The 14,557-nt window shown below is 37.3% G+C and overlaps 1 protein-coding gene across 3 annotated transcripts in view; it reads left to right on the top strand.

The window, feature by feature from the left end:
* The window catches only part of LOC132689750 (phospholipid-transporting ATPase ABCA3-like), a 175,298-nt gene that overhangs the window by 18,879 nt on the left and 141,862 nt on the right, over positions 1-14,557 (top strand). For all 3 annotated transcript variants that reach the window (XM_078440518.2, XM_078440517.2, XM_078440516.2), the window contains exon 7: positions 5,527-5,786. In XM_078440518.2, coding sequence (XP_078296644.2) covers positions 5,527-5,786 — 260 coding nt within the window. The remainder of the gene's footprint in view (positions 1-5,526; positions 5,787-14,557) is intronic.

Here is a 14,557-nt window from a genome sequence, read left to right as displayed (position 1 = left end):
GCACCCAGTGGTCATTCCTAAAGGTGCCCTCCTTAATGCCCATCACCCATTTAACCCATCCCCCCATCTACTTCCCTCCAGCAACCCAGTTTGTTCTCTGCGTTTAAGAGTCTTTTATAGTTTGCCTCCCTCTCTGTTTTTATCTTTTTTCCCTTCCCTTCCCCCATGTTCATCTGTTGTGTTTCTTAAATTCTACTGGTGATTTCTTTATTTAAAATTTTCAGTGTCCAAAAACCTATATAAAACTTCTATATATTGGAACAATGTATTTTTATCTTTTCCTGGTCATTGTATATCCTTATTTTTTCATGTAGGTTCACTTGTGAAATTTGGATTTTAATGACTTTAACATACATGTTCCTGGGTACTGACACGGTCTGATCCATTATAACTGTATGCTGCTCTGTTGGGTTGATAAACAGTTTCTAATATAGTTCTATTAATTTAAAATATATTATACAAACTACCATTAAAACATCTTTAAGTGGGGCTTTGTTTTTATTAACAATAATGCACATTTACCTTGAGGAAATTATCCAACAAGAAAAACAAGCTATAACCAATTCACCATAATTCATAAAAATTTGAAATAACCTGCATCTTAAATATGGTAAGTGAATAACAAAAGTATAAAATTTAATTTTACTGAACATTGTACAGTCATTAAAAATAGCCATCATTAAATCTTCTGAAAAAGCAGAGTTCAGAACTGTGTTTTGAAATGATAACTGTGTAAACTGCATATTTATCAGCACAAAGCTGGGACAAATTTCCAAATATGAAAACTTTTACTCTGTTAGGTGGTGGGATTGTTTTGCATGTTATTATTTTCTTTATTTCTTTATTTTCTTTATTATTTTGTTATTATTTTCTTTAATAAATATTTTAAACTTTTTCCCATCATAAAATTTAACAAGCAATCTTATGTCTTTTCTACCATACATACTGCATGCATTATGAACTTCGCCTGGGGTATGATTTTATAAGGGTTAGTTGGATAATGCTAAGGGTTGCCAGGGGTATGTAAATGCACTACAGAAGGGAGGCCACACAAGCTGATACAGCCCTTCTGGGGAGCGGTCTGGCCGTGGCAGCTGTATTAGCTCACTTAGGCTGCTGTAACAAAATACATACCACATATTGGGCAGCTTATAAACAACAGAAATTTCTTGCTCACAGTTCTGGAGGCTGTGAAGTTCAAGATGAAGGCTCCAGCATGGTCATGTTCTGGTGAGGGGCCCCCTTCCTAAGTTTCTCACTTGTGCTTTCTCACTATGTCCTCAGTTGGTGGAAAGGACTAAGGAGATCTCTGGAGCCTCTTTTATAAGGCACTAATCCCACTTAGGAGGGCTGCACTGTCATGATTAAAACACGTCTCACAGATCCCACCTTCTAATACCATCACCCTTAGGGGTTAGGATTTCTACATATGGATTTGGGGAGACGTGAACATTCACACCATAGTAGTAGCCAAATTAATAATATGTTCCTGGGTAGAAACCCTAAGAAACTCTTTTTAATGATCCATAGAGAGTTCCTGGCACTGCTGGTTGTAGTGGCAAGAATAGGAGGCAATCTGTAAGTTAAGTTGAGGCCCAGGTTCAGCCCAACTCAGCTGAACTCTTGGAATTTAAATGGTCAGCTCCTTCCTCTAGCTGTATGACAAAGGAAGGAGCTAGCATCTTTAAGAAAACAGAACAAACAATTATACACTTTAGTGTCCACTCTTCCTTTAATCACAATTTCTGGCATGAGATCCAAAATTATAGGACATGCAAAGAAGCAGGAAAATGTTACCTAAAATTAAAAGAAAAAAAGAGTCATTATAAATAAGTGAACTGAGAAGCTAGATATTGGAATTAGTAGCCAAAGAATTTAAAATAATTTTATGAGTACTTTGATGTCATGTTGATAGCAAATATTCCCTGATACAATTTGATGAAGAGGCCACTTTACCTCTGTGGTATCTTTCTCTGAAACTTTTAATTCTAGTCTATTAGTAAAAAAAACATCATGCAAACCCAAATTGTAGATAAGTCTCCAAAATACATGCCCAGTATTCTTGAAAACTCTCAAGGTTTTAAAAAACAAGAAAGGATGATAAAGTTTCATAGATCAAAGGAGACTATGGAGACATGACACCTAAATACAATGTAGTATCTTGGATGGGGGTTCTGCAACAGAAAAAAAATGACATTGGTGAGAAACTGGTGAATCCAAAGTTTGTATAAATTAGAAATTGTATTGTGCCATTGTCAATTTCTTAGTTATGACAGATTTACCATGATAGTATAAGATACGATATTTGGGAAGGTGGGTGCAGTGTGTAAGCAATATTTCTCAATCTTTTTTTCATCATTGCCCTTCTAGAGAATCATTTTGGATATTTTCTCCCTACGTGTTCTCATGAAATTTTAATACTACAGGTACACTACAGATCTGCTCTGTGTGCTGTGGTCTAATTGAAGTTGTATAACCCTCTGTTGAGAATGCATGGTATATGGGACTGTCTCTATTATTTTTGCAACTTTTCTGTAAGACTACATTTTTTCCCAAAATATAGAGGTATATTTTAAAAACTCTCCAAACCAAAGTAGCAATACAAGTGAAGTTTCTGCCCCCCCCCCAGGTGGCTCTGTTAAGCATCTAACTCTTGATTTTGGCTCAGGTCATGATCTCATGGTGGTGAGATCCATCCCTGCTTTGAGCCCCACTTTGGGCTCCACGCTGGGCATGGAGACTGCTTTGAGATTCTTTCTCTCTCCCTCTGCCCCTCCCCTGCTTGTGCACTCATGTGCATGCATGCTGTCTCTCCCTCTTTCTAAAACAAAACAAAACAAAAACAGTGAAGTTTCTGAATCTGATCAAGTACATGTGTAGAAATTTGTTATCTTCCTAGTGAAATATTGAACATTTCTCCCCTAGTAATCAGGAATAAAGTAAAGTTGTTTGCTCTCATCAGTTCTATTCAGCATATTACTGGATGTCCTAGCTTGTATTAGAAAAAGGAAATGAAATAAAAGGTATAGATTTTGGAAAGGAAAGAGTGAAATTACCTTTGTTTGAAGTTGACAGAATCACGTGTGCAGGAAATTCTGAAGAGATCCACAAAAAAGTATTACATACAATGTATTAATTTAGCAAATACCCAAGATAGAAAGCCAGTCTACAAAAATAAATTATAAATCTACACCAAAAATAACAAAACATTTCTGAGAGATAATTTAAACACCTAAACAAATGATATCTAAATCTCATTGGTTGGATGACTCAAAATTGTTAGGATGTAGATTCTCCCTAAATTGATCTATGATAGCAATATAGTGACAGTCACAATCCCAGCAGTCTTTTTTGAAAAAATTGGCAAGCTATCCTAAAATTTATAAGGAAATGCAAAGGGTCTAGCTTAGTAAAAAAAAATCTTGGAAAGGAATGCCAGTGTTAAAGAACATTTAAGACTTAGTACAAATGTACATAATTAAGACAAAACTGTATAGGTTTAAGGATGAAGAAATACACTAATAGAAAGAATGAGGTATCTGGAAATAGACATTTGATTTTCCACAAAGATGCCAATATAATTCACTGGGGAAATGAAATCTTTTGAACAAATTGTGATGGAATAACATGGCATTTATATGGAAAGAATGAATCTTGATCACTAACTCATATCTACACAAAATTAGTTAATTAACGAGATAATCATAAACCTAAATGCAAAAGCTAAAATCATAAATCTTCCACAACAAAATTTATGAGAATATCTTCATGAATTTGGGGCTAGCAATGATTCATTAAGACAGAAAAAGTATTACCATAAAAGGGGAAAAAATGGATAAATTGACTTCATTAAAATTAAATACTTCTGCTTATGTGAAAGACACTATTAAAAATAGTAAGGCGGGGCACCTGGGTGGCTCAGTTGGTTGGGCGTCCGACTTCAGGTCAGGTCATGTTCTCACGGTTAGTGGTTCTAGCCCCGTGTGGGGCTCTGTGCTGACAGCTCAGAGCCTGCAGCCTGCTTCTGATTCTGTGTCTCCCTCTCTCTGGCCCTCCCCCACTCACACTCTGTCTCACTCTCTCTCTCAAAACTAAATAAACATTAGAAAAAAAAATAGTAAGGCAAGGGGTGCCTGGGTGGCTCAATTGGTTAAGCGTCCAACTCTTCATTTTGGCTCAGGTCATGATCTCACAGTTGGTGAGTTCAGCCCCGCATTGGGCTCTGCACTCGCTGCACAGAGCCTGCTTCAGATTCTCTGTCTCCCCCTTTCTGCCCCTTCCCTGCTCGCTCTCTCTCTCTCTCTCTCAAAAAAAAAAATGAACATTAAAAAAATATATAGTAAGGAAAGATCCAGAGGGGAGAAAATGTTACACATATTCACATTCAAAATCTATAAAGAATTTGTATAGATTAATAGAAAAATCAGTTTCAGATGTCACAGCAATGCCAAATTTTAATAAGCTTTTTAAGTGTTTGCTCATTTTCATACTAAAGTTATATGATGGCAAGAAGCTTTTGCATACTACCACAGATCTAAAGACCACACTGAGTATTACTGCCTTAGTGGATATCAGCTCACAGTATGAACTACACTTAATTTTTCAAATGTCAAGAGTACTGAATTAAAATCTATACCTATACAGTAATTCTCATTCAGTTGATTGAAATTTCAGAAAGCAGTTCTGTAATTTCATACAATATTTACTTTCTGGGAAGCTGGGAATTAGGATCCTTTTATTATTTTTTAATTTTTTTTTTTTTGGAGAGAGTGTGTGTGAGCATATGAGTGAGCAAGCAGGGCAGAGGCAGAGAGAGATGGGAGAGAGAGAGAGAGAGAGAGAGAGAGAGAGAGAGAATCCAAGTAGGCTCTACACTGTCAGCGTCGAGCTCAACATGGGGCTTGAACCCAAAAACGTGAGATCATGACCTGAGCCAAAATCAAGAGTTGAATGCTTAACCCATCGAACCGCCCAGGCGCCTCAGGATCCTTTTAAAAAGAATCTTAAAAAAAAAACAAATGAATAAACAAAAAGCAAAATCAGACCTATAAATACAGAGAACAAACTGATGGTTGCCAGAGGAGGGAGGGATAGGAAAAATGGGTGAAGGGGAATGGGAGATACAGGCTTCCATTTAAGGAGTAAATAGGTCATGAGAATAAAGGCACAATATAAGGAGTATAGTGAATTGTAGTGTAATAGCATTTTATGGTGACAGATAGTATCTGCACTTGTAAGCATAGCATAACGTATAAACTTGTCAAATCACTATGTTGTAGACCTGAAACCAATGTAACATTGTGTGTCAACCATATTCGTATTTTTTAAATAATAAAAAGTATTTATTATCTGTTTGTGTGGGGAAACCATAATAGCTGCTCTGGGAAATTTAAGACTATAACAAGGGCCTCTTTACAATAATTAACTTTGTTGTTTGTCTTTGACATAGTTCAGTTACCTTTTTCTTTGTTCAGCTCAGCTGTTACTTGTTCTGTTGTACTTAGCAATCCTTGTTTTCTCACTTAGGGTACATCACTGAAGGGTTCCTGGCTATGCAGCATGCCGTGGATATTGCCATCATGAAATACTATAATCACAAGGCTACACAAAAGCTATTCCGAGAAGTCACTGTATTTGTTCAGAGATTTCCATATCCAGCATATTCTCATGATTACTTCTATACCTTTTTTGGTATTTTCATCCCTTTAGTAATCTTATTTATCTTCTCTATGAATCATCTTACCCTCATTCAGGCTATTGTGTGGGAAAAGGAAAACCGATTGAAGGTAACTTTCCTTTTCTTGTGATAGAATTTCTGTAGAAAAAGTTGGGTTTGTAGCATAAATTTTTGTGGAGGGTTGGATTATTTCTGACCACTCAGCACTGGTGAATGGTTATGTTTTGGTAGCAACCGAAAGTGAACACTTACTTCTCTTCGCAGTTTTCTAGAATTTTTTTTTATTGGAATTATTGGATTGGTCTTTAGTTTTAGTTCCAGAAGATAATTACAGATAGAATTTAAATGCCAAATGCTCTAAATCTCTCTGGAATAAGGTGAGTTACAAAGAAATAATCAACTGGGCTGTGGAATTGTCTTGATGAATTCGGATACAATTAAATGTCAAGATTCTATGATTCTGTGATTAGTTTTTCCATTTTCTGATATCTGAATTTTTTTTTCTAAATGACCTCTCATAGTTCCCTTCAGAATTTCTGTTTCTTGGTCAGAGAGCATGTTGTGTTATGGCCACATGCTTTGCAGTTCAAACTCTAGTCATTTAGCCAATAATGTGTATAATATATATAATGTAAATATATAAAATACATAATATAAAATAATTTTATATAATATATAAATGTATAATATAAATATAGAGGGTGAGATGACTTATATAACATATGTATATATATACACACACACACACACACACACACATGCATACACATATACATACACATATGGTTGATTTATTGCCTAATTTGTTTCAGGAACTGATAAATCATAGATATAAATCCTATCTCTGTTGTTTATTAACTGTGACATGTCATATAACTTTTCTAGCCTTTTTTCTCAGATATAAATTGAGTAAAACTAATTTGCAGGACTGTCATGATATTCAACTAGATATTGTGTGAAAAATTATCACCATCTAGTCACCTGAACCCGCTGTTTTGAGGCATAAAGGAGGAAATGCATGTTGAGTGTTTGATAGATTGCCAGGTGCATAGTTGAATACTCAGTAGCTGTTAGATGTGACTGTTCACATCGGCCATCTCCATGTCACTTATCTCCTTGTGTAATCTTGAATCATATCATTTTCTCTCTTTCCTTTCTTAGTGGCCACAACACTTCATGTATCAGGCTCATGTTGTTTCTCCCCATCCAGCTCTTCTCACTCAGGGCTCTTGTCACACATCTCCTTATCCATCCATCAAACGAATGGCTTTTTTGAAACTTCCTTTATGTTTATGTTTCCTCTGACTGTAATGCTTTCCTCTTTCTTTTCTGGTTGGTGTACACACAGTTAACTTACTTGTCCCAAATGTTGTGCTGCTATCTCCTTGTTGATGGTCTCTTTTTAATTCTCAATTATAATTTAAAGTTTTTTCTTTGAGTCCCCAGAACATGGTACATAAATGTCAACATTGTGACTGATTTATATTTCATTTTTAAAAAATTTTCATTGAAGTATAACATACAAACAAAAAAATACACAAGTCCTAAGTGTATGTGTTTTAATCCCTTCAGGCTACTATAACAAAAATATCAAACAGTATACCTTATAAGCAATAGAAATTTACTTCTCTCATTTCCGGAGCCGGGAAAGTCCAAGATCAATGTGCCAGCAGATTCAGAATGTCTGATGAGAACCCACTCTGCGGTTCTGGTTCATAGATGGCACCTCATCACTGTCTCCTCCTGTGACAGAAGGAATGCAAGCTCTCCAGGGTCTGCTTTATAATGGCACTATTCTGATGCATGAGGGCTCATCCCTCATCACCTAATCATTTCTCAATGGCCCCACCTCAAAGTGCCCTTAGATGGGGCCTAGGTTTTGGTGTTTTGTTTTTGTTTTTAATACGAAATTTATTGTCAAACTGGTTTCTTTTTTTGTTTATTTTGGAAAAAAATTGGTAGGTGTGTTTATTTTTTTAATATGAAATTTATTGTCAAATTGGTTTCCATACAACACCCAGTGCTCATCCCAACAGGTGCCCTCCTCAATGCCCATCACCCACTTTCCCCTCCCTCCCACCCCCCATCAACCCTCAGTTTATTCTCAGTTTTTAAGAGTCTCTTATGGTTTGCCTCCTTCCCTCTCTCTAACTTTTTTTCCCCTTTCCCTTCTCCATGGTCCTCTGTTAAGTTTCTCAGGATCCACCTTAAAGTGAAAACATAAGGTATCTGTCTTTCTCTGTATGACTTATTTCACTTAGCATAACACTCTCCAGTTCCATCCATGTTGCTACAAAAGGCCAGATTTCATTCTTTCTCACTGTCACGTATATTCCATTGTGTATATAAACCATAATTTCTTAATTCCATTTATCAGTTGATGGACATTTAGGCTCATTCCATAATTTGGCTATTTTTGAAAGTGCTGCTATAAACATTGGGGTACAAGTGCCCTTATGCATCAGCACTCCTATATCCCTTGGGTAAATTCCTAGGAGTGCTGTTGCTGGGTCATACGGTAGATCTATTTTTAATGTTTTGAGGAACCTTCACACTGTTTTCCAGAGTGGCTGCACTGGTTTGCATTCCCACCAACAGTGCAAGAGGGTTCCCGTTTCTCCACATCCTCGCCAGCATCTATAGTCTGATTTGTTCATTTTGGCCACTCTGACTGGCGTGAGGTGATACCTGAGTATGGTTTTGATTTGTATTTCCCTGATGAGGAGTGACGTTGAACATCTTTTCATGTGCCTCTTGGCCATCTGGATGTCTTCTTTAGAGAAGTGTCTATTCATGTTGTCTGCCCATTTCTTCACTAGGTTATTTGTTTTTTGGGTGTGGAGTTTGGTGAGTTATTTATGGATTTTGGATACTAGCCCTTTGTCTGATATGTCGTTTGCAAATATCTTTTCCCATTCCATTGGTTGCCTTTTAGTTTTGTTGATTGTTTCCTTTGCAGTGCAGAAGCTTTTCATCTTCATGAGGTCCCAATAGTTCACTTTTGCTTTTAATTCCCTTGCCTTTGGAGACGTAGCATTTGACAAAATTCAGCATCCTTCCTTAATAAAAACCCTCGAGAAAGTCGGGATAGAAGGAACATACTTAAACATCATAAAAGCTATTTATGAAAAGCCCACAGCTAATAATCATCCTCAATGGAGAATAACTGAGAGCTTTCCCCCTGAGATCAGAAACATGACAGGGATGTCCACTCTTACCACGTTGTTTAACATAGTATTGGAAGTTCTAGCATCAGCAATCAGACAACAAAAGGAAATCAAGGCATCAAAATTGGCAAAGATGAAGTCAAGCTTTCACTTTTTCCAGATGACATGATACTATACATGGAAAACCCAATAGACTCCACCGAAAGTCTACTAGAACTGATACATGAATTCAGCAAAGTTGCAAGGTACAAAATTAATGTACAGATATCAGTTGCATTCTTATACACTAATAATGAAGCAACAGAAAGACAAATAAACTGATCCCATTCACAATTGCACCAAGAAGCATAAAATACCTAGGAATAAACCTAACCAAAGATGTAAAAGATCTGTATGCTGAAAACTATAGAAAGCTTATGAAGGAAATTGAAGAAGATATAGAGAAATGGAAAAACATTCCATGCTCATGGATTGGAAAAATAAATACTGTGAAAATGTCAATGGTACCCAAAGAAATTAACACATTCAATGGAATCCCAATCAAAATTGCGCCAACATTCTTCTCGAAGCTATAACAAGCAATCCTAAAATTTGTATGGAACCACAAAAGGCCCCGAAGAGCCAAAGTAATTTTTTTTAATATACGAAATTTATTGTCAAATTGGTTTCCATGCCACACCCAGTGCTAATCCCAAAAGATACCCTCTTCAGTGCTCATCACCTACCCTTCCTTCCCTCCCACCCCCCCATCAACCCTCAGTTCTCACTTTTTAAGAGTCTCGTGCTTTGGCTCTCTCCCACTCTAACCTCTTTTTTTTTTTTCCTTCCCCTCCCCCATGGGTTTCTTTGAAGGTTCTCAGCATCCACATAAGAGTGAAAACATATGGTGTCTGTCTTTCTCTGTATGGCTTATTTCACTTAGCATCACACTCTCCAGTTCCATCCACGTTGCTACAAAGGGCCATATTTCATTCTTTCTCATTGCCACATAGTACTCCATTGTGTATATAAACCACAATTTCTTTATCCATTCATCAGTTGATGGACATTTAGGCTTTTTCCACAATTTGGCTATTGTTGAGAGTGCTGCTATAAACATTGGGGTACAAGTGCCCGTATGCACCAGTACTCCTGTATCCCTTGGGTAAATTCCTACCAGTGCTATTGCTGGGTCATAGGATAGGTCTATTTTTAATTTTTTGAGGAACCTCCACACTGTTTTCCAGAGTGGCGGCACCAATTTGCATTCCCACCAACAGTGCAAGAGGGTTCCCATTTCTCCACATCCTCTCCAGCATCTATAGTCTCCTGATTTGTTCATTTTGGCCACTCTGACTGGCGTGAGATGATACCTGAGTGTGGTTTTGATTTGTATTTCCCTGATGAGGAGCGACGTTGAGCATCTTTTCATGTGCCTGTTGGCCATCCGGATGTCTTCTTTAGAGAAGTGTCTATTCATGTTGTCTTCCCATTTCTTCACTGGATTATTTGTTTTTTGGGTGTGGAGTTTGGTGATTTCTTTATAGATGTTGGATACTAGCCCTTTGTCCGATATGTCATTTGCAAATATCTTTTCCCATTCCGTTGGTGGCCTTTTAGTTTTGTTGGTTGTTTCCTTTGCATTGCAGAAGGTTTTTATCTTCATGAGATCCCAGTAGTTCATTTTTGCTTTTAATTCCCTTGACTTTGGGGATGTGTCAAGTAAGAAATTGCTACAGCTGAGGTCAGAGAGGTCTTTTCCTGCTTTCTCCTCTAGGGTTTTGATGGTTTCCTGTCTCACAGTCAGGTCCTTTATCCATTTTGAGTTTATTTTTGTGAATGGTTTGAGAAAGTGGTCTAGTTTCAACCTTCTGCATGTTGCTGTCCAATTCTCCCAGCACCAATTGTTAAAGAGACTGTCTTTTTTCCACTGGATGTTCTTTCCTGCTTTGTCAAAGATGAGTTGGCCATACGTTTGTGGGTCTAGTTCTGGGGTTTCTATTCTATTCCATTGGTCTATGTGTCTGTTTTTATGCCAATACTATGCTGTCTTGATGATTACAGCTTTGTAGTAGAGGCTAAAGTCTGGGATTGTGATGCCTCCTGCTTTGGTCTTCTTCAAAATTACCTTGGCTATTCGGGGCCTTTTGTGTTTCCATATGAATTTTAGGATTGCTTGTTCTAGTTTCGAGAAGAATGCTGGTGCAATTTTGATTGGGATTGCATTGAATGTGTAGATTGCTTTGGGTAGTATTGACATTTTAACAATATTTATTCTTCCAACCCATGAGCAGGGAATGTTTTTCCATTTCTTTATATCTTCTTCAATTTTCTTCCCAAGCTTTCTATAGTTTTCAGCATACAGATCTTTTACATCTTTGGTTAGGTTTATCCCTAGGTATTTTATGCTTCTTGGTGCGATTGTGAATGGGATCAGTTTCTTTATTTGTCTTTCTGTTGCTTCATTGTTAGTGTATAAGAATGCAACTGACTTCTGTACATTGATTTTGTATCCTGCAACTTTGCTGAATTCATGTATCAGTTCTAGCAGAGTTTTGGTGGAGTCTATCAGGTTTTCCATGTATATTATCATGTCATTTGCAAAAAGTGAAAGCTTGACTTCATCTTTGCCAATTTTGATGCCTTTGATTTCCTTTTGTTGTCTGATTGCTGATGCTAGCACTTCCATCACTATGTACACAGCAGCGGTGAGAGTGGACATCCCTGTCGTGTTTCTGATCTCAGGAGGAAGCTCTCAGTGTTTCCCCATTGAGGATGATATTAGCTGTGGGCTTTTCATAATTGGCTTTCATGATGTTTCAGTATGTTCCTTCTATCCCGACTTTCTCAAGGGTTTTTATTAAGAAAGATGCTGAATTTTGTCAAATGCTTTTTCTGCATCGATTGACAGGATCATATGGTTCTTATCTTTTCTTTTATTAATGTGATATATCACGTTGATTGATTTGCGAATGTTGAACCAGCCCTGCATCCCAGGGATGAATCCCACTTGATCATGGTGAATAATTCTTTTTATATGCTGTGGAATTCGATTTGCTGGTATCATATTGAGAATTTTTGCATCCATATTCATCAGGGATATTGGCCTGTAGTTCTCTTTTTTTACTGGGTCTCTGTCTGGTTTAGGAATCAAAGTAATACTGGCTTCATAGAATGATTCTGGAAGTTTTCCTTCCCTTTCTGTTTTTTGGAATAGCTTGAGAAGGATAGGTATTATCTCTGCTTTCAACGTCTGGTAGAACTCCCCTGGGAAGCCATCTGTTCCTGGACTCTTATTTCTTGGGAGATTTTTGATAACTGATTCAATTTCTTCGCTGGATATGGGTCTGTTCAAGCTTTCTATTTCCTCCTGATTGAGTTTTGGAAGCGTGTGGGTGTTTAGGAATTTGTCCATTTCTTCCAGGTTGTCCAGTTTGTTGGCATATAATTTTTCCTAGTATTCCCTGATAATTGCTTGTATTTCTGAGGGATTGGTTGTACTAATTCCATTTTCATTCCTGATTTTATCTATTTGGGTCATCTCCCTTTTCTTTTTGACAAGCCTGGCTAGAGGTTTATCAATTTTGTTTATTTTTTCAAAAACCAACTCTTGGTTTCATTGATCTGTACAGTTTTTTAGATTCTATATTGTCTATTTCTGCTCTGATCTTTATTATTTCTCTTCTGCTGGGTTTTGGGTTTCTTTTCTGTTCTTCTAGTTCCTTTAGGTGTGCTGTTAGATTTTGTATTTGGGATTTTTCTTGTTTCTTGAGATAGGCCTGGATTGCAATGTATTTTCCTCTCAGGACTGCCTTCGCTGCATCCCAAAGCATTTGGATTGTTGTATTTTCATTTTCGTTTGTTTCCATATATTTTTTTAATTTCTTCTCTAATTGTCTGATTGGCCCATTGATTCTTTAGTAGGGTGTTCTTTAACCTCCATGCTTTTGGAGGTTTTCCAGACTTTTTCCTGTGGTTGATTTCAAGCTTCATTGCATTGTGGTCTGAAAGTATGCATGGTATGATCTCAATTCTTGTATATTTATGAAGGGCTGTTTTGTGACCCAGTATGTGATCTATCTTGGAGAAGGTTCTATGTGCACTCAATAAGAAAGCATATTCTGTTGCTTTGGGATGCAGAGTTCTAAATATATCTGTCAAGTCCATCTGATCCAATGTATCATTCAGGGCCCTTGTTTCTTTATTGACCGCATGTTTAAATAATCTACCCATTGTCGTCAGTGGGGTATTAAAGTCCCCTGCAATTACCACATTCTTGTCAATAACATTGCTTATGTTTGTGGTGAATTGTTTTATATATTTGGGGGCTCCCCTATTTGGAACATAGACATTTATAATTGTTAGTTCTTCTTTACGGATAGACCCTGTAATTATTGTATAATGCCCTTCTTCATCTCTTGTTACAGCCTTTAAAGTCTAGTTTGTCTGATATAAGTATGGCTACTCCAGCTCTCTTTTGACTTCCAGTAGCATGATAAGTAGTTCTCCATCCCCTCACTTTCAATCTGAAAGTGTCCTCAGGACTAAAATGAGTCTCTTGTAGACAGCAAATAGATGGGTCTTGTTTTTTATCCATTCTGATACCCTATGTCTTTTGGTTGGAGCATTTAATCCATTTACATTCAGTGTTATTATAGAAAAATATGGGTTTAGCGTCATTGTGATGTCCGTAGGTTTCATGCTTGTAGCGATATTTCTGGTACCTTGTCTCACAGGATCCCCCTTAGGATCTCTTGTAGGGCTGGTTTAGTGGTGACAAATTCCTTCAGTGTTTGTTTGTTTGGGAAGACCTTTATCTCTCCTCTATTCTAAATGATAGGCTTGCTTGATAGAGGATTCTTGGCTGCATATTTTTTCTGTTCATCACATTGAAGATCTCCTGCCATTCCTTTCTGGCCTGCCAAGTTTCAGTAGAGAGATCGGTCACGAGTCTTATAGGTCTCCCTTTATATGTTAGAGCATGTTTTTCCCTTGCTGATTTCAGAATTTTCTCTTTATCCTTGTATTTTGCCAGTTTCACTATGATATGTCGTGCAGAAGATCGATGCAAATTATGTCTGAAGGAAGTTCTCTGTGCCTCTTGGATTTCATTGCCTTTTTCCTTCCCCAGATCAGGGAAGTTCTCAGCTCTGATTTCTTCAAGTACACCTTCATCACCTTTCCCTCTCTCTTCCTCCTCTGGAATACCAATTATGCATAGATTATTTCTCGTTAGTGCATCACTTAGTTCTCTAATTTTCCCCTCACACTCCTGGATTTTGTTATCTCTCTTTTTCTCAGCTTCTTCTTTTTCCATAATTTTATCCTCTAGTTCACCTATTCTCTCCTCTGCCTCTTCTATCCAAGCTGTGGTTGTCTCCATTTTATTTTGCAGCTCATTAATAGCATTTTTGAGTTCCTCCTGGCTGTTCCTTAGTCCCTTGATCTCTGTAGCAAGAGATTCTCTGCTGTCCTTTATACTGTTTTCAAGCCCAGCGATTTATTTTATGAATATTATTCTAAATTCACTTTCTGTTATATTGTTTATATTGTTTTTGATCAGTTCGTTAGCTGTCATTATTTCCTGAAGGTTTTTTTGAGGTGAATTCTTCCATTTCGTCATTTTGGATAGTCCCTGGAGTGGTGCGGAACTGCAGGGCACTTCCCTTGTGCTGTCTTGAATAACTGGCGTTGGTGGGCAGGGCCGCAGTCAGACCTGATGTCTGCCCCCAGC

The sequence above is a fragment of the Panthera onca genome, chromosome E3 (assembly GCF_046562875.1).
Source record: "Panthera onca isolate mPanOnc1 chromosome E3, mPanOnc1 haplotype 2, whole genome shotgun sequence".
Lineage (NCBI taxonomy): Eukaryota > Metazoa > Chordata > Mammalia > Carnivora > Felidae > Panthera > Panthera onca.
This window is presented reverse-complemented; position numbering and strand designations above follow the sequence as displayed.